The sequence below is a fragment of the Oculina patagonica genome, chromosome 4 (assembly GCF_052425735.1).
Source record: "Oculina patagonica isolate OP01 chromosome 4, crgOcupat, whole genome shotgun sequence".
Classification (NCBI taxonomy): Eukaryota; Metazoa; Cnidaria; class Anthozoa; order Scleractinia; family Oculinidae; genus Oculina; species Oculina patagonica.
This window is the reverse complement of record NC_135761.1, coordinates 34039566-34064008: the sequence shown is the minus strand read 5'-3', so window position 1 is coordinate 34064008 and position 24443 is coordinate 34039566. Positions and strand designations below refer to the sequence as shown.

General features: G+C 38.4%; 1 protein-coding gene across 1 annotated transcript; it reads right to left on the bottom strand.

Annotated features, from left to right (window-relative positions):
* Positions 1 to 332: 332 nt before the first annotated feature.
* On the bottom strand, positions 333 to 17919 carry LOC144648364 (uncharacterized). The gene is made up of 10 exons (XM_078507947.1): positions 17858 to 17919; positions 4744 to 4798; positions 3958 to 3997; positions 3585 to 3794; positions 3280 to 3372; positions 2601 to 2765; positions 2305 to 2445; positions 2011 to 2163; positions 1401 to 1526; positions 333 to 793 (listed from the first exon to the last, which is right to left on the bottom strand). The coding sequence occupies exons 1-10, from the start codon at positions 17917 to 17919 to the stop codon at positions 789 to 791; spliced, it is 1050 nt and encodes a 349-aa protein (XP_078364073.1). The 3' UTR covers positions 333 to 788.
* Positions 17920 to 24443: the final 6524 nt, after the last annotated feature.

Here is a 24443-nt window from a genome sequence, read left to right as displayed (position 1 = left end):
GTAACTGATGGTTTCCCGTGTTTAAATAAAGTTTTTACATTACATTATATCCAACGAGCGCGATTGAAATAATTGTTTTATTAGTAACGCCCAAAGAATTGCAATATTCGAGCTCCCCGGCTGTTCTCGTTAACGTTTATTATGCGGCTACTACATTTATGGTCAATGGTATATTGTTAAAGCAATTATTCCGCAAGCGCGCGTTGGATATGAGATGGCAGATATCGAACGAGGCGCGTAGCGCCGAGCTGACTATAACGAGGGGGGGGGGGGTGCGCATAAACTAGAACGGTTTCAGCAGGTTCCTTTAAAAACACAGCAACAGATTTGTTTTCTACAGACGTTTTTATTTTCTGTTATTATAAACATCACATTTTATAGCTAATGTATGTCTCTTGAAAGTGCACAATGTTACATGTTTGTAACCACGATTAATTAGATATCTGTGATTTCTCTCTGTATAAATACATCTGAGACATTATCGACAAGTAAGAGAATACGTGTCGATGTTAACATTTCAACATTATTAATTGAAATCTTTCTAATGCAGAAAACGTTTAGCAGTTTTCATTACATTTTAATGTACCACTAAGAAAATGTAATTTAATAAAATAAATATTTACAGAGCTAAAATTTCTAAACTATTCATGTAACTAAATATAAAAACGTTTTAAAATTAAATGATATATATTAACACTTTTGCTGAATCGTATGTTATGAAAAAAATAAATATGCACGTAATGAGGAACAAGACATCGAGTCCTTTAGCTTGACTTGCAACGTGGATACTATTCTGTAGATGAAACAAACGAAATCAATGTATCTACTTCGACTTTTAAGCATACAGTTTCCACCGTTTATTGTAGAAGTGAAGTGTTAGTAAAACGGCAGGTAAAAGACTCAGGAGATTCTCTTAGGTCTTTCCAAGGGAAACTATTTTTAGGATCCCGTTCAGGTGTGGAGTAGAAAACTTCCTAACTGGCAATGCTATTAAAACTGGAATCGTGTACTGTCTTATGCACTATCGCCACTAACCCAAACAGCAGACTTCTTCTCCCTTAAAAACTCATTAATAATTCATTAAGAAAATACAAAAGAAATTAATGTTTAATGAGTGTCTTTATATCTGATAAAGACACGGCTAAACTTTACGTCCAATTTTCTAGGCCAAATTAGCCCCAAATCTAAATATTAGTGCAAGAATGAGTTGATCTACATCAGAAGAGTTTTAAGCCGTTCAATAAATTCGCAGTTCGTGTTTTATCAAGTCTAACACATTCGGCTGCGCCTCGTGTTCTAAACTTGATAAAACACCGCTGCTCATTTATTAAACATTACATGAAACATTTAACTCCCCAGAGAAATGCAATTAGCTTGAAGAAACCTTGTTTTATCGGTACCTGAATTATCTATCCTTTTACATGAAAAATATGTATTCCTGACGTCTTTCTTCGTGATTGGCATATTTTCAATTTCCACGCATCCAATGTTGTTTGTTAAAGTGTCAAACCACGACGGTTTGGATTCTTTAGAAAAGAAGATACAAGAATATTGGTAAAAAGGAAATCGCAAGATAATAGATCTTTTTCGCTTGGGCGTTTTGTTGTCCCATTGTGTGGTCCCACAGACCATGCGATGATACTCTTATGGATTCTTGCTTTCAAATTTTCAAATAGTCGCGTGTATATAAATGAATAAATTTTATGTGGATGAAAAGGAAATTCTCTGCAGAACATCACGTGGTCTGTAATGGGAAAACAAACCGCCTAAGCGAAAAAAAGTCTCTCACTGTGTTTTAAATTTCTCAAATGTACCTATGTCCCTTTACTAACAATGGGAGTTGCGGTGTCCCAACGGTCAGCTTAATGCTACAGAAACCGGGATAAGCTCCAACAGTATAGGCTGCATGACTCGATGTTTCTTTTTCCCCCTTTTTACTAGCGAATTTCTCTCCATTGCATATAGACGCCGAACTCATTAAATTTCGTTATCTAGTACATGTAACTATACCTGAATCCGAAAATAAGTAACAAGTATTGGCAGACAGGCACCCATGGGTCCTTTCGGACGCCGCTGCTGTGAAGTCGTCGCTAGTGGCTGGGACGATAGGTGAAGGCGTATTTTTTTTCGGATAAAGAACCTTCTTCTGTCCATAAACATCAGCTAAAAAAAAACATAAAAAAAATAATTTAGTTAATTAATTTGAAAAGAGTCGAATGCAGCTGAGATAGAATTTTGTTCACCGTGATAAGACGATATATACGTAGAAAAGAATCTTAGATCTTGTTGCATCTGACTCGTTACCTGAAGTGCTGTAAATTGTGTGGGATTGCTTCTTGAACGCTGCTTCTTCTCTTGGCACGGGATTAAACTTGACATCAAGGCAGCCCACGTTGGTCAGCAGTGTGTCAAACCACGACGGTTGAAGTTCAAAGTAATCCTCAGCTAAAGGAGGAAAGAAAAAAAAAAGAAACATATTGGACTCGATCGATCGAACGTCCCCCTGTAGGTTTTTTACCTCTGCCTAAATGCTGAGAACAGAGATAATTCATTGCTCTGGGCTGATACGTAGACAAACCAAAGGATTCAATTATTTGTACCTTTGATTCTTTCTGGAAATGCTTTTCCTTTACGATGGGAAGTATTGCCGGCCGTCTGGAATTCTTTCTGGCATTCTGTCTTCTCCTTAAACTGGACGTTAATCCTACCAGTGTTGTCTGACAAGGAATCGAACCACGACGGTTGAGCTTTAAAGTAATCTTTACCTAGAGAAACAACATGATAGAAACAATTGTCACAATGTCTACTTTTTAGAAACGGTTATCCACTCGACTGGCTCCATGCGTCAATCATACATAAACTGTAACAAATAAGGTCTGGTTCACACTAACGACAAAACTAACGACAAAAACAAAAATTCAGCTCGTCCCTTACGTCGTTATGCCTACGTCATTGCGCTTAAACTATGTCATTTTGTTGGGTTGTTCACACTGGCGACTTAACACATCAACGTGAGTTTTTGTTCTTTGTTTTGCATTTGCTTTACCTTGCCGTTATGTCGCTAGTGTAAACCAGGCCGGCCTAAGTCACTGTGATCTTACTCGACTGTGGGTTTCGTAATGTATGGCAGTGGTAAAATTTAGGTAACGCCCAGTTTGGCAGATTTTATGATGGCATCTACCTACGCCCCGTCAAGTGTTGTATCACCTTCTTACAAACAGCGTTTACACTTTTCAACTGATTTATACTGTCTCATAAACCCAGTCGAACTGTACATACCATTGAAAAGCCTCGTCTCAAGTCCTCTTTTTTGGTCATTACTTGTTTCTAACTTTTCTTGTGTTTCTTCTTTTTTGTCGTGCTTGTCTGCATCTGCGAGAAGTTTAAAATCACAACGATTAGTAATGCTCATTGTTTAATGTCCAGAAGAACAATTGCACGTCATTACAAACAACACATAACCAGTAAAAAGTATCATTACTTTGATACATGTTGATACCCTTCCCCCCTTCCGCCTCGCTTTTCGACACCCTCCTTAGCCTTTGACACCTAGACAGCGCCAGATTGTAGATGACGTCACGTACCGTACATTAATCGAAAGTCTTGGTGTAGCCTCTGGACCTCTGCCACCTTCTCACGAACGTTCCTTTCAGCCTCCAGTAAGATCCGTTTTGCTTTCTCTAGTTCTCGATCTACAGCTTCTAGTTTCTTTGCAAAATCAGATTGGCTTTTAACCTCGCTGTGCCGTAACTCCCATAGCCTGTTATCAACACCCGCTGTTTCCTTGTCCTTAGCTACATTAATCAGAACATAAAATAAAACATGTGAAAATGTGTTTCGCCGCTGAGTCAACGTTCAATAAAAATAGATTATCGGAATAAATTATTTCTTAAACTCGAAATTCGCTATGCATATATTTGATCATTGTAATGGGATGAAGTACAATGTAGCACTCACCAGCAATCTTCACCTTGAGTTGTTGTGCTTCTTGTTTTGACTACAATAAAAAATGTGTGCTAAACGTGAACATTTAAATACAATTTACGAACGGCGCGTTAGCGTACGACCATTTGGAGTAAACTAGCGAATTTTACGGCAATACTATTTTATGCTTTTTCGTCTCAGATTTAGATATAGCCTTTTCAAAGTAATTATCTTAAGCCCTTTACACTTATTTTTTGTTCATTTCTAACCTGCGATCCGGCGTCCTTTTCTTATCTATTTTCTCTCGCCGCAAAAAAAGAACGCTCTGATCGCAGGTTAGTTCCGACATTTCTTGTTATTTCTCGCTGCCGTTTGTCTCGCGCGCGCTCTCGAGTTCAACTTTGAAAGCCGTTGATGATGTCACAATCAAAAGCTCTATCCGCGCGCTGTTCTTTTTTTTTTCTGTCTTTTCTTCTCCGGACGTTTTCAATAAACTTTATCTTCGTCAATGAAATTATACTACGGCTATCTGGTCAAACGATTCAGTTGTAACGCTAACGAATAAAATAATTACTTTCCCCACAATTGATATTCTCGACGGACTGAAAAGAACAAGCCATTCCCTAAGTCCTGTATTTTTTTACGGGCTTTTTGAAAGTTGTCGAAGCAGTCTGCTTGAACATTTAAATGCGCAGGAGAAGGTTTGCGGTCTCGTAAATTTCTACAAATGGCATTGTTTTAAGCGCATTTTTCTAATTTTATAAAAAAGCTCGTTAGAAAAAAAAAAAAGATAAAACAAAAGGGAGAGGAAACGCCCACCTGTGAAGCCAAACTTTCTGCTGCACGGCAAACTAACTTTCTGCTGCACGGCAAACTTTCAGGAGCGCGTGATCACTAGTAGAAAAATCAGGAACTCGCTTAGGATCAGAAACGAAAACTTCTACAGTCTGTTTACCGTTCAAAATAGTTTCATGCACGAAGCCCAAATGTGTATTCCAAGCGTCACGTGAACACGAACTATCCATGTTTGAACCTCGTTAAGACAAGCGCCCGATAAACAAATCAGTTTTTGTAAATGTGATCGGTTGCCATGGCTATCTTCATGGTAACTCTTTATGCTGTCACTTCACAACGTCAACCAAAATGGAGGGAAACCTGGGCGCCGTTAAAAAAGCGCTAGTCAACGCGAAATACAAAAAGATCTCTCCAGGCCCGATCTACCGTCGAACAAAAATTTATTCCTGATAAAATGTTACGAATCAATCATCAGTTCGTATTCCAATAACGGATGCTGTTTTTTCTGCACTCTTTAAAACGCTAAAGCCATGCCTTGTTTATAGCAAAATTTTGATATATGAATAAAAATAATGAAGAGTAATTGTTTTCCAATAATAGAAGCGTGGGACAAAGAAAAAATCTCATCCCTCGACGGGAATCGAATCCATGGCCTCCCAGATACTGACTGGGCGCTCTAACCAACTGAGCTACGAGAGACTCGTTGTGAGCTGGGCCATTTACAAGTTTGATATGAATAAAAGATGCGGCAAAAATTACGTACTTGAACAACAACAACAAAAAAGAAAGAGTATGCTACTGAACAAGCGCAAAAGAGTAATTGTAGGTTACCCTCTTTTAAATTAACAGGCGGAGCTTCAAAGTTTTCTCTGCCTCGCCCGGTCACCCCAGACCCCGATTGGCCGGGTCGCTCGATGCGGGAAAAGGGGAAGCGCAAGGAAACGGGGGGGTGGGTGGGTAGATAGTAGTTCAAGCAATGACTATTATGGAAGAGGGATAGCGCCTGAGGACTAGGCAGACTGTCGATCGAAGGACTACGTTTCGGATTCCACAGTCTCTGTGGCTAGCTACATTCGGGCAGCTACTCTACCAGGGCTCTCCCGCTTTCGGGGAAAGAAAAAAAAAAACACATCTACAACTAAAGAGGGCGAGAGTTTTTTATTGCAGAGTTTTCTCTACGTAAACTTTGTCTGGTCTGGTGGCTATCGGGATTTCTCCTCGCCTGCTCTCCCCCCCCCCCCCCCAGCGCAAGGAATTTCACGAAGGGCGTACAGATTTTAAAGCAATGTTTTACAATGGCACTGAACAAGCAAAATGTTAATTTATTCTACGATCGATAGAAAGACGGCGTAAGGGTTTTACAGCGCTATTTAAACCTTTGTGATGGCGTTCAGAAAAATCACTAAAATAAATAAAATAAATACCCGTGGACTGGATTTAAGGCTCGGAAACTATTCCTTTATAGTCTTTTATTTCATCAGAACGAGTCATCTCATTCGTCCTCAAAGGAGCTATGTTTCAAGATTAACGTCTTTTAAATTTAACCTTAGAACCCCCAAATAATATACAGTTGTACCCCGTTATTTCAAACCGTTGTGTTTAGTAAGGTAAAAATAAACTGGAATAGAAAAATATATAGTGAAACCTGCTATTCCGGAAGAGGAGGTGGCCCCAAATTTAAGAGACGGAGCTGCTTGTTGTTTCGCTTAATTTAGAACGTTGCTCTTAAGGCCCGGTAATACGGGCAACATTTTTGTTCAACTTGTCTCGCAACCCTCCTGCTCGCAACATTGTTGCATTGCAAGTTGAACGAGTTGTTGCACGTATAACTACCGCGGGCTCAACTTGTCTCGCAACAAATTTCGGTGTTGGAAGTTGAAAAAAATTGTTGCAAAAAGTAGAACTCGGTTCTACTTTGTGCAACATGTTGCTGCAACTTGCAACACCGAAATTTGTTGCCAGCGTGCATAGAGTACTGTAAAGATATTTAAACAAGCGGGAGACTGTTAAAAGAATAAAGACGCCACACTACGTTATTGCTTAAAATTACTTTAATATATATGTTAGCAAGACGCAAATGAAGTCCATTTATTCCTCGCGAAGCGAGGCCGAAGGCCGAGCGTAGCGGGGTGTATAATTTTGTCCCTCAAAGGGCTCAGGCGGGATGAAATCTCGTGTGGAGTTTACGGTCATATTATATATATATATTTGTGAGCTTGGTGTCTGGCGGAAATGACGTCACACGGCCGCGCGCTGGTGGCGTAATGGCGTGAGGCGTCGAACTTGAAATCAGATCTTCGGGACTGAGGGCGGGGGTTCGAATCCGGCTAGGTTTTTTTTTTTTTTTTTTTTTTTTTACTATTATTTTTTTTGTGGGTTCGAATCCTGAGCCTTTCATTTTTATCGTTTTTCTTTTCGGATTAAAATAACACTGATTTCCACATAATACTCCCTCAACGCCTATTCAGGCTATAAACTGCTGGGTCTGTAATCGTGCAGTTCGTTGTTGTTCAGTTTCTGTTTGTATTCTGTCTGCTGTATTTTGTCGAAGTCTCTGTAATCGTGCAGTTCGTTGTTGTTCAGTTTCTGTTTGTATTCTGTCTGCTGTATTTCGCCGATACTAGCCAACAATAACCCAGAGCTTCGCGAGGCCCTGCGAGTCACGTATTACTAGTTAGTATTATTTATTGTTTCATTGTTTGGACGTTGCTGTACACTTGTTCTTACGCATTTACATGCGCGCGCTTCTATCGTTGAATCGCGCGAAAGCGCACACGAATGTGTCGCGCCACCTTCTAGTTATGAAGTTGTGCTTTTCAGTTAGCGTAATAAGATTTTTCAAGTCTTATCTCAAGAAGTAAAGCGCAAAGGCGCACAAGTTTTGTTGAGTTATCAAGGCAGTACCAAGGTAAATATTTTGTTTTTACGCTATATTAGCTTAACCTTTTCGCCTTAATTCGCTTAGTTTTAATTTTATCGCCTAGGCAAGGGAAACGTTGCACACGACATTAAAAGTAACGAAAGCCGTTAATCTTTAATTTTACTTTTCGTTGTGTAACCTTTAATTAAGCACATAAATGTGTTTCTTTCTAATTTTTACGACCCTTTGTATTTTCTCAATTTTTGTATTTTAGTTCTAGCGGTATTTTTTCGTGAAATTCGCGTTAATTTCATGAAGGGTTAACTTCCCATAATAAGGTATTTTTTTGTGATATGCATTCAGCGAAGCTGCGTACTCACTACTTACCTGCGATCAGGTGTTTTTCGTTGTTTCACTTTGTCAGTTTTTTTATTTTATTTTTTCTTTCCCTGAAATAAAAAAAATTATCAGAGAGTGCTAGTAGGGAGGAAATGGAAAGATAGCCATTCGCCTCACGCATTCACTGTTCCCTGCTCCTCGCGTGACGCATGACGTATGACGTGTGCCGTGTGCCGTGGACTCTGGGTACTAGTCATCCGGGAACAACAAGCAAGATTCGTCAGACGGCGAGAAAAAGGGGTTATATTACAACAAGGAGTGTTTGCGTGGCAAGGTAGGCTGAATTTTTCTGTGTTTTAATCTCTACTGCAGCACTGCACTGTTAAATTAAGTCTACTTTCACAGACTATTGTTGTTATTCTTTCATCTTGGTGTTTTTTAACCGTTTTACTCGCTTTCATTCGCGATCGCACGCTTGCGTGTGCAAATGATAGACTCGTACAATTTTTGTTATGTACTGACTTTATAGCCTTGTTAATCCACCAGAAAATTATTTCAAACGTTATAATTCCGAACTTTCTTTTCTACTCAATGAAACTAAAAAGGAACCCGGAGATTTTTTAGTTTCTTCTGCCTTTGTTCGCAACCCTCATCAAGCTTATCGACCGCACTCAGTTGACTCTAGATCTGATCACTGCAGTTGTTGTTGACAGTTCACTTCAGTTGGTGGGAAGTGATTATTTATTTTGTTATTTTCTTCTACTTTGAAGTGAATATATTCTCTAGTTCGGTGAAATACATTTGGTCACTTTAAATAACCTATTTTTACGAAGGAAGTAAACACAAGTTGTCGCCCTTCGCTTTGCATGTAATCAGATTAAATCAGAACTCCTTTTCTCAGGTTATAAGTTTCCTTTGTATTAGTACAAGATACTGTTTAATGCTGTTTGTAAATTGTTATACTGGTGGTTAAATCTGAAGTCCGCCAGGCTAAAGGTCTCGCCTCTTTTAAGAAATTACTGCAGTTGGTCTTTCTGTTGACTGTAATTTTTAAAGACCTTTATTGAAATTGTAATTTTTTAAAGAACTTTAATAATTAACTAGAGTAATATTTATATAGATTTCTATTTATTCAAACCATATTCACAATTTTGTACATATATGCACTTTTTACCTTTTTAACCGTCTTTTATTTGTAATTTTTAAACCTTTTTTATTTCATGAGAGCGTTTTAACGAGCTACGGCTTCTAAGCTCTTTGTGGATAAATAAATTATGTCTATGTCTATGCCTCTATGTCTACTCCTGCTTTAATAGTCATCTTTTTTTGATCAGTTGAATAATTAGGGCTTTTATTTTTTTCTCAGCATGCAAGCAGGCAATCCTGCAATCTGGTTGGCTTCATGAGTAGGCAAATTTGTTCAATCTTGCCTGTGGTCCATGGAACATGATGTATGCCGCCTGGGATAGAAATGCTAGTGGTAAAGCCGCAAAACATGATTGCCCAAACCGGGACAGAGACTCGTATGTAACACAAGGTGAGCCTGCTTGCAGGATAGATAGCCATAAGATGTGAAATTATTTTGCCATGAGTCAAATAACCAAATGTAAGCCTTGCTGCCAACCAAAATCAACATCAGTGTGTATTGACCGTTGTAAATGTAAAGGACAGATTACCACTGGAATTAAAGGCCTTGATGTTTTTCAAAAGGTGCGTTTAAAATTCCTCCTTGTTGCGAGGCATAGGAGTCTGTAAAAATATACCGAAAACATCCTGAATGGAACAAAATGTCTCAATTAATAACGTCCATTGAAAGTTTTGTTTTTAAATTCCCGACACTAAACCAATGTGAACTTACAAGAAACAAGACTTCTGATATAATGCGACGTTGCGATTTTGCAAAATTGACCTCATATTGCAACTTTTTGCCTAATTAATAAATGTTGTAAATGGTTTAATGGCAAACAATCACTCTGGTTTCTCTTTGATTCTCCTTTATTCTCACTGATTCGTTCTAGTTATTTTGCATCTCTCCATCACAATACATGTACAAAAAATTACACAATAGTTCAATGTCCGAATAGTTCATATTTCATTGTCACACAAAGTTCATGTTTCAATGTAACGCTTTCATCCCGACACTCTCCCCCTATTTGACTCAGATATTTGAGGCAAATATAGAATGTGATAAATCTGCTATTTGAAAGTACAACTGTAACTAATTTGAAACTCAAATGATAGCATGCAGTTCAAGTCTAGTTTTCATCCAGTTCATCTTGCGCTATGGCAGCTATTCGCTGGCGTGCATCAATTGCGGCTCTTCTTGGTTGGAATTCTCTGGCGTTTGCGTTAAGTATTTCACCTCTCCCTTCTACAGGTCTGTTGCAGGTCAATTGTTCAGCTGTTTTCGCCATATTCGGTGATTCCTGTTACAGGAGTCCTGGCAGGGTCGCCACTTTTGTCGTAAATGGTTTAACGGCAAACAATCACTCTGGTTTCTCTTTCATTCTCCTTTATTCTCACTGATTCGTTCTGGTTATTTCGCATCTCTCCATCACAATACATGTACAATAAATTACACAATAGTTAAATGTCCGAATAGTTCATATTTCATTGTCACGCAAAGTTCATGTTTCAACGTAACGCTTTCATCCCCGACAATCAAAAATTGCATAATTCCTACAAAATTGCTTAATTTTAAAAAAGAATCAAAGTCTCTTCGAGATACCGACTTTTTTTGCATGAAGTATGAGTCGAAGGTTTATCCTGTGCAGTCAAAAAGCCGTATGCATGATTTCAGCGTGGATTTTCTCGGAAACTATTGGAGGGATGAAGTTCAAATTCGGCGAAGAGATAGAGCAACAACTCACCGATCGATAGCCGTCGTCAGATAGGTGAGATTTTCAGTAGTTTGGCATTAATTCCGGTTTGAAGTGGAGGAGGTCGCTGCTGGCGGCCGCCGACTTGCAAGCCTTGTCTCCTCTTTCTCTCTTACTGGCCTTCGGCCGGCTAAATCAGTTAAAAAAAGTGCTTAAAACGGCCCGCGCAGGCGAAGAAATACAACACATGAGTCGATAAACGTTTCATTAAACTTTATTGAGATATTTAGAGCGAAATGTAGTTAGATATGTTATTTCCAGAGCTTTATTTCAGTAACCCTTATAGATTTCAAAATTTCTTTTGTTCGTCTCATGTCAACAACAATAATTAACCACGAACACATAGGGTGGTCTGCCTGTGATGCAACATTGCTGTCAACGCGAGGTCACGTCCCTAACGACCTAGGCTGATGACGAAATAGAATGGGCGCTTGTAGCGACCAAATTTGGCCTAAAAAAGAAGCCTTAAAAGAAGCCCCCATCTCTTGCATTTGTTGTAACTTCAATAATATCTTTGAAAAGAGCAAGTTTTTTGGTATGGTTTATTTTTGACGTTTGTAATTTTTAAACGATGTAAGTGCTAGTGGCTATTTATTCGTGTTTTAGTTACGCAATCCATTGTTTGTGCGACGCTTTTTATAGATCGCCTTTCAGACACACGTGCGTTGAGATAAGAAAGCTGACATGTCACTTTTAACATTGTTATATAATGTTTGTAAATGACAAGTCACGTTTTTCCACGAGATCGCGTGATCACCCACAGCGGAAAGTAATCCCTTGAGAAATTAAAATATTCCCTTGAGAAATTAAAAAAGTCCCTTGAGAGTAGACAAGAATGTCCCAAATTTGCCCCACATAACTGCTATTCTCCTATTTTCGCTTGTAAACAAGCAAAAAAAGTCGCAAAAAGGAAATACTAGCTTTAACTAAGTTTTATGACAATTTCAAACATTGTTCCAAGGCAGTTTACCTGTCTAATAACCTTGGAAAACCTGTGATGTGTTTTCCAATTGAACAACATTACTCTGGCAGGCAACTGTCTTTTCCAGTTTCAGTTTAGCCATAAAATCTACTTTCTGTCTGTGCTTTCTTGTATTGTTCTAAAGTTAACAAGGCAAAATGGCAGAACATTGTAGAGTGTTCCATCGTCCAGTGCACCTTAACACATGTGCCTTGATTAACACAGTCAGTCGTCACCAATAGTCTTCAAAGTTTTAGTACATCATGTAGTGTACATGGAAAGCCATTCAACAGTGAAATTAATGCAAATGAGGTGAAAATAATTTATTGCATTTAAATATTAACAAAGAAAACTGTTAATGGTTTCACACAATCGTAGGAGTGTAGGGATAGTTACTAGAGTTTCATGCACAAAGCAATCAGACTGTGCCGTAAGAGACGGTTGGAATACAATTTAAACTAAACTCGTGAAGGATTGTTGGAGCGATCCTGTTTGTGATTGGCTGTATAGAATTTGTTTTCGTGCCTGCACTTGGTAACAATTTGAGATCTTTTGTTTAGGAAAGTAGATCTGTCAGCTGATAGTGTGCAAAGCTTCTTTGTAAGACACAAATTGCAACATGATGGGTTTTCCCTGTAAGAGCTTGCTCGTGTGACAATGGACAACTTAGGGCCTCTTCATATGATCCCGGTTGACCGGGCTGGCCCAGTTACCGAGATCTCGGTTCACTCCTATTTTCTTGTAAAATTTTGGATGTGTTCATATGAGAAGGTGGGCCAGCCCGGTTACCGATATCTCGGTTTCTGCAACCGAGATCTCGAAAACCGGGAAAAAAAAATTTCCCATATGAACGCTCCAGCCCGGTCGCCGGGACGCAACTTTTTTTTTGAGAAAATAGCTTCCCTTTCGTAATTGGGTGGTCCAAATGGTTTAATTTTGCCTTGTATCTATTTCCACTTCAGAAATATGCGAATTAGCTTTATTAATAAAGTTACAAGGGTCAAAAAAGCTACGATAGTCGCGAAAGATGCAACTTTATGTGTCGCCATTTTGCCTTCGTTTCTTGAATTTTATCCCCGTCAACCGGGCTAAAATTTTCCATATGAACAGAGGTCAAAATCCGTCCTGGTAACTGAGGCAGCCCGTAAACCGGGCTCATGTGAAGAGGCCCTTAATTGAAAAGTCGGTGTTATTGTCTCTTAGGTCCCAGACGTACTTTGATAAAAGTGTTGTGTGAATGCTTGATGAGTCATCTATGAAATTATTGACTAATCAATACCATCGACAAGTCAATAATCAACAAGCCAATAAACATATAAGATATAAATCATGTGCCACTTTTATCACAGTGAGTCCTAAAAGATGCAAAGTATGTTATATATTTTAGTACTGAGATGTTGTTCATGCATTTTGGAAAAGTAGAAGTTTCTATTTATAATTATGATAACTTAAGGACGTTCGCGCTTATTGTTTATGCTCAACCTTACTGCGCACGTAATTCATGTTGCAACGTCATGCCACGTCATACATGAGCGCGTGCGCTGAGAAAACTTTCCAAACACATATAAGGTGGGTAGCCGTTGCGTTAACTTCGCTTGCAGTTTCCTCTCTTAAACGGTCGGTGACCCCCACTTTTTTCGGGATATACCACCTTTACTGATAAATCTCAACTGATTGACAAAAAAGGAGTGAAATTCCAATGTTGAAAGTTTGTTATTTTTTCATTTTCTCCCCTCGCGCGCGACCAAATCAGTCACATTTTCCAGCCTCGAGTTTTCGCAAATCCAATTCTTTAAGGCAAGATTTTCCTAAAGGGACTTCAAAAGCGAAATATATTTGTACAATAGACCCACTGAAATAAATTCAGGCAAAGAAAGTTAGCCTACATCAATTCATTTAAAATATTTTGTCGCCCGAAGCCGCTGAGGTCACATCGAGTGACTAAGTGAAATTTATCCAAATACGCGCCCTCTTTTGCTTATCGTATCTCGGGAACGAAGTCGGTGACCCCCACTCTTTTTTACATTTCTGATAAAAGTAGCTGATAAACTAGCTCTGGTGAACTTTTAAGAAAAATTGCAATGTTGGAAGATTTTCGCGCGAACGTCCTTAAGTGTTCTCACCAGGATATTGCCTTGGGGAGTCCCAGGGCCCCCTCTGCTGAAAAATAGGTGCCCTATAGGAACATTTGAGGGACAAAGTTACTCGCGGTTCATGGCTGATGTGGAAAAATCCTTTGTGATTTCTCTGCCTTCCAATCATCAGTGCATGTTTAAATTGGAATTAACTCTTGCAGTAGTGGTCCTTCAGCTGAAATAACCATCAGTGTGTCCAACCTCTCTGCTAGAAGTCTATTTCTCTGAACTCTGACAATTTTAAAGGATATTTTTAAGGCTAAACCCCTCTCATAGTCTACATTATGAATGGGCAAGCCGTACAAGTGGTACAAACCACTCATTTGTTGCTCTCATCTCTTCCTCTTCCCTGAAATTAAACTGAGCTGAGGCTTTTGTGGTTTTTCCTTCCTTTTTTTGTTGTTGGTTTTTGTAGCTCGAATTTTCCTTCCTTTTTGCCTCATGCAACAGCTGGTGTGGCTGGCTGTCTCTCTTTAGTTGGTTGATCTGAGAAGCCAGTGCACATTAAACTACTTCAAGTTGTCAACCACTGACAGGATTTTATATATAACTGACGTTGTTGTTTTTCTATTTATCCTAAGTTGTTCCTTTGTTAGCTCTCGGCAGCACTGCTGCTATGATAGCTAGAAATATTACAGTTAGATCGTCATGTCCATAGGCTATGTTAAATTACAACTACGCCAAAATGAAGTTTTGTAATCATTATCTGTCTCTCCTGAAGGACTACTTTGGTAAAAATAAAAGAAATATTCTCTTGAAATGCCCTCTGCATTTCAACAAAACCCCCCAGAGAATATTTTAAGGAGACCATGAAATGAATGTTTTGACCCCCATGGGATAGAATATTTTGATTCCCTGCCCACGAGAGTCAACCCAAGTATCCCAGCCTGGTGGGAAATACCTTGCTGAGAAGTCCCTCTTCTCTAAAAACAACCAACCCTCCCTTAAAACCCCCCTTCCCTTAAACAAAAAATGTCCCCACGAAAAATCAGATCTTGGTGCCAATAAATTTGACCCAAAGACCTAGCAAATTCATAACGATACCAATAATCACAGACACAAAACACTCCCTTGGATAGCTTTTAATGATATGACTGGGTACATAGGTCAAAGTAGCTCACTACCACATGACTTTTTTCTTGAATAGCCTTGAAGCAGGGTTTGCTATTAATGCCCGAACTCCTGTTACTTCTTCATCTTCCACTGCTTCCTCTACATCTGCTTCCTCTCTTGATTTGTTTATTTTTTCTTCAGAAATGTTTTCAGTAAACGCTCATCTTCTTCATCGATCACATCACCTTCAGTGCATTACAACTTCACGACGATTTGAGAGTGTCATTCAGAAATGGGTGAAGCCGCTGACATTTTTACCCTGAGGGCTCGGTTTATTCCTTCAGGCAATACCTTCGGTGTTTACGAACATAACGCCGAAGAGTGTTCGGTACCATTCGTTTTGTCAGACTTGAAAAAAGGTGCGATAGTTAGGGGGAAGACATTTAACCGATTTCAAAGGAGAAACACAATAGGTTAATTAAGCGACTACGAACTGGACAGTTGAATTAGTATCCTTTTGTTTACTGTTTTGTTCGTACATGTGTGAATGAACTTGTCAAAGTAGTTTGAAGATTTTGAGAATTTAAACATTCCGCCCAGTAATGCGAACACTGATTTGTATTTATAGAATCAGAGCATTTTGAGACCATTTAAATGAGATGTTGAACGACTTCTGACGACCACTGTAAGCCGAGATTCGATTTTTTCGGTAAGAAGTGGCGGCGGAATTATGCATTGTCTGCGTTGTAAACAAAAGGCGCGTGTTTATCCTGTAACTGCCGACCACAAAAGTGAATTATGTAAGGCCTTTTTCTCAATCAAAACGATCCAAAACGGAGTGAAGATTTGGAATGGCGTTTACCCTACGTTTTAATCCAAAAGTGGAAATCTGTATGCAGCCGGAGTTTTAATTAGTCAACCGGATTTAATATTTTTGGCGAAAGATCGACGTGAGCGCTTCAGTTAAACAAACAACTAAAACGTAACCTATCACATTTTAATAGTTACTTTCTTCAAGTACTGTTACCTGGCATTATTTAATACGGATGTTTTTCTATAAAAGGTTGTGTTTAATTTTTCGTGTCAAATCTTGAAGTTTGTTCAAAAACATTCCGCGACTTTTTGTCGCGCCGACATATGAAATTAACAACTCAGAATTCGAGTTTTAAGTTTTGCTTTCGATAAATTAAAACGAAGGAACTGAAGTTATCCGTGAAACAAGCGGAGAAATTTTTTTCTTAATTCACAGAAAAAAAAATCCTCGAAGTGTATAGACAAGAAATCGAGGTTATTTTCGCCTGAGAAACTTTTATTTACACAAGCGACAGCAATGTTTACATTTGCAATTGCAAGCGAAACGATTGTTTAAGTCGAAGGTTGTTGTACAGCATTTTAAATTTATTTTGCGAGGTTCAGTGCATTTCAGCAATGACAACAACGGGATTGTTGGTGTCTGCTAAGCCAACATTGTTTTAAATACTACTTGATATATATATATTTTTTGAGTGGTCTCCGCAAAACTCTCCGCAAAAGTTGTTCGCTTCTTGTCGCCGGCTTGCAGCACGCTAAACAGTGACATTTCAGAATCAATCAAGCAGCAAGTTAGTCCCAGAGGTTTTATTGAATTTCGCAAAACGAAAGGAAAGAGTCTCACCTACATCAAAGCGTTTGCGCTCTTTTGGCTCTTCGGAAATATGCCACATTCTCGGCAAACTACTCGGCGGGAATATGTAATGAGCTAGAACAATAGACTGAATATATGAATTCTTAACGACCGCAAAATTTGCGGTACACACTCAAATCGAGATGAAGTTGTCATGTGTTCGTTAATAGCTGTTTATCTTAATATTCCTTTCCTTCTTTAGGAATTCTCACCTTTTCCAAGCTTTTATTCTTTTTCACCTCGATATTGCTTTCAATGGTCTTTATAGTAGGGGAAAGGCATGAGAAGTGAAGGCATCCATGTTTCTCATTGACTACTTACTACACCAAGGTAAAAAGCTCTGATTTCACTGCTGGTTTTGGCCTACACGATCAGTTTTGGCGCCACTTTCTAAGCGTCGCTTGGTATGGTGAATTCTCTTTGCACGAATTCTATGTAGATTTCCAGGTCCGTAAATCTCAAAAACGTCTTGCAAAGATGCATCTTGTAGTTGAAGAAAGTGAATATGAAAAGCAGCAACGTATTAGGATTGCAGAAAACCAGGCCATGATTGCCAGTCTTTTCTCTAAAGATCTCTTGACCTTTACACATAGATAAAAGAAAAAGTATTGAAAAGAGGTGTACGATAAATGACAGTAAATGCAAAATTATAATAGTGAGATAAATTCCTGATATATATTGAAACGACAGTTATTCTAAATTATTCAATTTCTATGTTTAAAGAGAATTAACAGATAAACATATCATCATAATTGTCAGCTCAATGAAAAAACATTTGTATTTCTAATCTGCATGAGTAGTAATGCAAAAACCATAATGGGATAAAACACAGTGTGTACTGAGGTTAAAACCAAAAACATGTCATGTTTACGAGAACAACTAAAAAGTCAAAATACCAATTACCAAAAGTATAGAAAACAGAATGCATTGACTATAACTCCATTTATAGAGTGTTGGAGTTTTATTTGAGTAAGCAGATGCCGAGAATAAAATCTGAACCGCTAGACAAAAATTTTATGTTTATGAGTTTAGAACACCACAATACATTTTTATCTTCTGTTGCCACAAAAACCCTTTTACTTCAAATATATTGATTTCCTGATACTCAAATGTAAATCTAGATACTTATTCAAAGCAGTAGTCAACGTTTCGAATGTAAAGAGCAACGATAAAACACATTTCATTGCATTTCAGACCACGTGCGAGCTTACGCAGTAACATATGTAGTATAGTTTACTCAACTCTTACCTTGATTCGTCGCTTGAACTTTGCAGTTGACGATCTAGATTGCTTTCTTTATCGCTTGACATACCTTCATTGCAACTATCTTCTTCTTCTAAAAGCTCTTAAACTCTTTCAACGCTCACAGCAACCGTTCGCGACCTCTTCGCAGCTGACGCCATGTTCGGTTTGTGAAACTGAAAATGCGAGAATATCGTGTGTTCTATGTTGAGTAGTATATTAGCTCAAATTTGCTTCGGGACTGGGTAATTCCCTTGTCATGCATTCTGCCAAGTTTTGTGGGGATGGGACGAAGAATGAATTTTCGGTGATTTTTTTGGTCATCGTTCCTGAAGAAACGATATTTAAAGGGCCTTACCCAGATGAGTTAATTAATTAAGCTACTTAGTTGTTTGTCCATACAATTGAACCTTCTACACTTCGACCATTCAGCCCTATCCATGATCTCTCTCTCTTGTGACAGTGCTGAATGTAATCGTTTTCTTCTTGATTGTGTACAGTAACCAGATGAGAGCTTATTGCATTGGACAGTGTGAAACTGTAGCCAGCCATGAACCACACTCAGAGCTTTGTGAAATGGCAATAACCATTGAAGTAACTGGTTAATAGGTTAAATATGGATTATTTTAAGGCCGGGAACATCAGAATTTGATAACCTGGAGTGAGCTAACTTCTTCTTGAATCGTGTCGAGCATCAGAGATGATGACCTGTCAAGGAGAGAAAATGTTAAACCAGTGAACATTGAAATCAGTTTCAAAAGTATAAAATGTTGTTAACTATTCTGGGCAAAAAGACGTATAAACACAGGAGCATGGCATTTTTGGACTCACATCCCCATTCTGTGCCATGTAATCTGCAGAATATCTTACTTTCAAATTTCAGCCAGAATGGGTTAGTGGATATGAAACACTGTGAAGTTTTGGACAAAGTTCACAAATTATCAACATAGCAGTCTAAAAATTAATAGCCAGGGGCAATTCACCAATATGCTAATAAAAAGTCTTAGACTGGCACACATGCATTGTGGACAAATTGACCAACTACTTTCTTCAGTTACTAGAATCATGTCACTAACGGTTCTAAGTTGTAGTAGTTATACCTGTATCAAGGTAGGTGTGTTCTACAGAGCTTTGGGATGCAGCCTCCATAAAACCCCTTAACTGGGCTTCCGTGAGCCCCGAACTTAAAAATCTATGAATCATCCTAGTACAAAGAGCAAAAAAAGGGGGAAAATTATAATTATTTGGATGACGTGAAATAACACAAGAAACTATAAAAATCCACTTTGTATGAATTTGCCTTGTATAAATCCACCCTGTATAAATTATATTAGACTAAGGGATTTATGACTTCCAGATACACAACAGCCTCCGATTATCGCAAATATTGTAACAAAATGCACTTCACTGATGCCTTCATGTAATGAATCGAAAGGAAACTGAATGAACATGACATAACAGTATATTGGAAACTACTAGATTAGGTCGATTAGAACATGGGCTCTGCAATAACAAGATCCAGCATTCAAATAATAACAAATGGCTGCAGAAAAGTCCAGTTATTGATTCAACTATTTCCAAATCATTGTAATATAGAATCATTGTAATATATTATTTTTAACTGCAAAATTTCCAGTAAAGCGGCCTATAATAAAAAAATGAATTTATCAAAAACTTCGAGTTAGCGATCGGTGAGCTAAACCACACAACTTCATGGTTTCGCTGACACCGCACCGACACTCTTCCGATGTGCCCCCTTCGCTGCATGTACCTTGTCTCTAAAAGCATTACTCTGTGACAACTTGGGCATTTCCCGTTCAATTCAGTCAAAGATTTCAATAGCCGGTGAACAGTTGCTGTAGAGGCCACAAAGTAGTTGCCGTCATCTTCCTCAACTGGTTTGTGTTTCTCCACATGTCGTTGGCCTGATGGCGGAGTTACGGCCACAGGAGAAGAGATACGAGCCAGGTGGACTTGGGAAAAGAATAGGAGATGAACCCGGGGAAATGCTAGATGAAAAATATCTACCTTGTGGAGGTGTTAAAGGCGTTAGAAAGGGGCTTGGAGTCGGAGAAGATGGCTGACTCAATGGACTAGCTGAGCTAGATTGCATCATCTCGACAACATCCAAAACCCTTTCGAGCCACTCTGTATTATTCTCCACTTGTCAGCGAAGCTTACACTCTTTTACCCTATCTCTTAACGCTTCTATCCTGGAAGTTTCCTCCAATGGAGCTTCGAACTGTAAAGTGCAATGATTTCTATCGCGTTTCGGTTTCTCGGACACCGGTAGTTGCTCAGCCATTTTTAGCTTTCCTGCCAGTACAAGCGAAGTCGAAACAAGTCGAAGTGCTCTCAAAAACCGACTCTGTAAGGTCGGAAAATAGTTGGAAAGAATCACACACATACATAATAGTTGAATGCTGCTTTTCAATTCGAATGCAGGCTTGATATTAAGAGATTTGGTGGGAGGAACAGGCCTCAGTCAAAGGTCATGCTCCCAATACGGCGACAAATTTGAACTGCAAACACGAATCGCACCAAAATTTCAGTGATTTCGCATACAATAATAGGGCTAATGCTGAAAAAGAAGAAGGCTTGATTTTTTTTCTATTGACTCAATTTTTAGAATATGTATCTGTCAAACGGCAGTTGTCCGCCATTTTTTCACATTTTGAATTCAGAGGCGGGAACAGGAGGAGGAGCCAGGCCTTTTATACCAGAACTTCTTGTTTAATTGAAAAGTCTGTGTTATTGTCTCTCAGGTCCCAGATGTACTTTGATAGTAGTGTTGTGTGAATGCTTGATGAGTCATCTATGAAATCATTGACTAATCAATAACATCGACTAGTCAATAATCATAATTCTCTGAAATTAAACTGAACTGAGACTTTCAGGGTTTTTTCCTTCCTTCTTTTGTTGTAGGTTTTTTGTAGCTCAAACGTTTCCTTTCTTTTTGCCTCATGCAAAAGCTGGTTTGGCTGGCTGTCTCTCTTTAGTTGGTTGATCTGAGAAGCCAGTGCACATTAAACTACTTCAAGTTGTCAACCACTGACAGGAATTTATATATAACTGACGTTGTTGTTTTTCTATTTATCCTAAGTTGTTCCTTTGTTAGCTCTCGGCAGGACTGCTGCTATGATAGCTAGAAATATTACAGTTAGATCCTCATGTCCATAGGCTATGTTAAATTACAACTATGGCAAAATAAAATTGTGTAATCATTATCTGTCTCTCCTGAAGGGCTACTTTGGTAAAAATAAAAGAAATATTCTCTTGAAATGCCCTCTGCATTTCAACAAAACCCCCCTCACCCCCCAGAGAATATTTTAAGGCGACCATGAAATGAATATTTTGACCCCCATGGGATAGAATATTTTGATTCCCTGACTATGAGAGTCAACCCAAGTTTCCCAGCCTGGTGGGAAATACCTTGCAGAGAAGTCCCTCTTCTCTAAAAACAACCAACCCTCCCTTAAAACCCCCCTTCACTTAAACAAAAAACATCCCCACGAAAAATCAGATGTTGGTGCCAATAAATTTGACCCAAAGACCTAGCAAATTCATAACGATACCAATAATCACAGACACAAAACACTGACTTGGATACCTTTTATTGATATGACTGGGTACATAGGTCAAAGTAGCTCACTACTACATGACTTTGCTCTTGAATGGCCTTGAAGCAGGGTTTGCTATTTTTTGCCTGAACTACTGTTACTTCTTCATCTTCCAATGCTTCCTCTCTTGATTTGTTTATTTTTTCTTCAGAAATGTTTTCAGTAAACCCTCATCTTCTTCATCGATCACATCACATTAAGTGTTCGTTAATAGCTGTTTATCTTAATATTCCTTTCCTTCTTTAGGAGTTCTCACCTTTTCAAAGCTTTCATTCTTTTTTGCCTCGATATTGCTTTCAGTAGTCTTGATAGTAGGGAAAAGCCATGAAAAGTGAAGGCAATCCATGTTTCTACTTACTACACCAAGGTACAAAGCTCCTGTAACTCTGAACATGAACGTTTTATTCCATAACGCAACGGAATTTATGACAATATTCATCTGCTGTTCGACCCATACGTCGAGCACACGTTTCTTTTTCACAACATGTCATCACTTGGACCTAGTCTCCACTCGGTAAATACACATTGACTACTTACTACACCAAGGTACAAAGCTCCTGTGACTTTGATTTCACTGCTGGTTTTGGCCTGTATGCTTAAGTCTCCAAAACACTTTTACACATTCACTGTTCTTTAGCAGTGATGACATACATTATAGCCACCAGCCTTATATTTGGTCTTGAGCTCATTCTTTGTAAGCTTTTCCAGCTCTTCCATAGTCAGGTCTTCTGTCACACTAATTTCAATGGGATTATCCTGCTGAGAAAGGAAATCAATTATTTCTGGTATAGAAAGTAGTTCCCAGTAAGATTCCTAATAGTTTTTAATTCATTTAAAATATCTTGTTGATTAAACTAGTTTATAGAGCATTCAAAACTTCTTTTTGCTATTCATTTGTTATTTTGTGGAATTGCCTTTGGTTGAGAGGGAGTAAAAAGTTAGCCTCCTAGTAGCCCTTATCTGTCTTAAGTTGGCACTGCCTGTAAAACTGTTAAAAATATCAATGTTAACTGGTGGTTTGATAGCATATTTGGGTGCCATGTTGAGCATTGCCACACCAAAACACATCACTTTTGTAGTGCTAAGGGGCTAGAGCACACAGAACAATGTGGCTTAGCGAGGCCAGAGAAGGTTATGGTCCAAAGTTCTAGGTCGATTTTTATTCCATGCTATAGAAAGATCGTAGGCAGCGCGACGACAGAAACTGCTCGTCGTAGGTCAGCCAAGCTAGACCCTTGAACTTTGAAACGGCCTTACTGATAATCTGCTAGTACTTAATGAGCTTTAGGGCCCGGGTAGGATGGACTGCGACGATCACCAACATGTAGGCGGTGAAAGCGTCTAGCCACTTTGGAAAGGAGTCGATAACCTAAAATAGGCTTTGACCGAACTGTCTTCATTTTCCATTAACTGCGTTTTACTGCACGGTAAAAGCGTGATAAAAATATCAATATTAACTGGTGGTTTGATAGCATATTTGGGTGCCATGTTGAGCATTGCCACACCAAAACGCATCACTTCTGTAGTACAATATATGTTATGAATAAAATTTTTGCTTCTGAATTATTTTATAATGCACAAATTAAACAAATAGAGAGGGAAACGAAATGATAATACAGAAAATAATTAGGAAACAATTGAGAAATATTAGCTGAGAACAGTGATAAATTTTACATTTCAAGTTAAATATTCCAAATTTTAGGCTGCTTATTGGTTGAAATCCATCTGTAAATAGCTTGAAAAGGCTTGCTGTTGTGGAACATCCTCATAAGCCTTCATGCAGCAGTTGGTGTGTGTCTTGACAAATTCATAACGATACCAATAATCACAGACACCAAACACTGGCTTGAGTACCTTATCATGGTGTGACAGGGTATGTAGGTCAAAGTAGCTCCCTACTACACAAGATTTCTCTTGAATAGACTTGAAGCAGGCATTGCTATCTTTTCCCCAACTCCCGCTGCTTTCTCTACGTCTTTTTCCTCTCTTGAATTTTTTATTTTCTTCAGAAATGTCTCCAGTAAACGCTTCATCTTCTTGCTGTTGTGAAACATCTAAATGAACAGTGAGAAAAACAATGAATTAATTGTTTAAATAAAATATCTTATCATGGCAAAGACCTAATGACGCCTTTTCAATATAAAGAATAATGTATATTAATATTATTTAAGTTAATTTCAATAAGTATTTGAAAAGCCTGTTGATATTCAGAACTGTTCTTTCCTCCGTGCAAGGCACAGAACTGGAAGCCTCATTGTTTTATATCAATCTCTTTTGCATCTGCGTGTTAATTTAACATTCGTCTTCACATTAGTAAGCCTCTTTTTATTCTTCAGCTGCTGAACATAACGACGACGCTTTCGCTCCTCAGAAATCATCTTCTTAATCTCAGTAAACAGCAACAAACTCTTCTCAAATTCTTCTTCCACAACATCCAAGTCAGCTGTAGGTAATTGCTTTTTGAAATCATCAAGTTTGATAATAATATCTACCTTTGGTGTTTGATAAATTTCCAAACATATCTGATAAAACTGCGACATCAAATCAGTTGACTGAATAATTTTCTCTTCTAATTGCGCTTGTGAGTAAACCATCGTAAAATAACAACTTCACGGCTTCTAAAACCCAACCAACTTTGAAACCAATTTGAAGAAATAATACATTTAAGAAACAATTTTTTATAATACACAAATAAAACAAACATAGATGGGAAAGAAAACGGTAATACAAAAAATAAAACAAAATTTAGAAATATTAGCTGAGAACAGTGATAAATTAATTTGGTTTACATTTCAAGTTAAATATTTTAAATTGTAGGCTGCTTATTGGTTGAATTCCATCTGTAAATGTCTTGAAAAGGCTTGCTGTTGTGAAACATCCTCATAAGCCTTCATGCAGCAGTTGGTGTGTGTCTTGGCAAATTCATAACGATACCAATAATCACAGACACCAAACACTGGCTTGAGTACCTT

Bases quoted from the DNA above. Each gene is read 5' to 3' on its own strand.
- LOC144648364 (XM_078507947.1), bottom strand. From the start codon at position 17,919: ATGTCAAGCGATAAAGAAAGCAATCTAGATCGTCAACTGCAAAGTTCA. The intron at 3,998-4,743 runs GTGGGCGTTTCC...TTTTTATTGTAG, and splicing joins CAGAAAGTTTGGCTTCACAG to TCAAAACAAGAAGCACAACA. The intron at 2,164-2,304 runs GTAACGAGTCAG...GTTTTTTTTTAG, and splicing joins CACAATTTACAGCACTTCAG to CTGATGTTTATGGACAGAAG.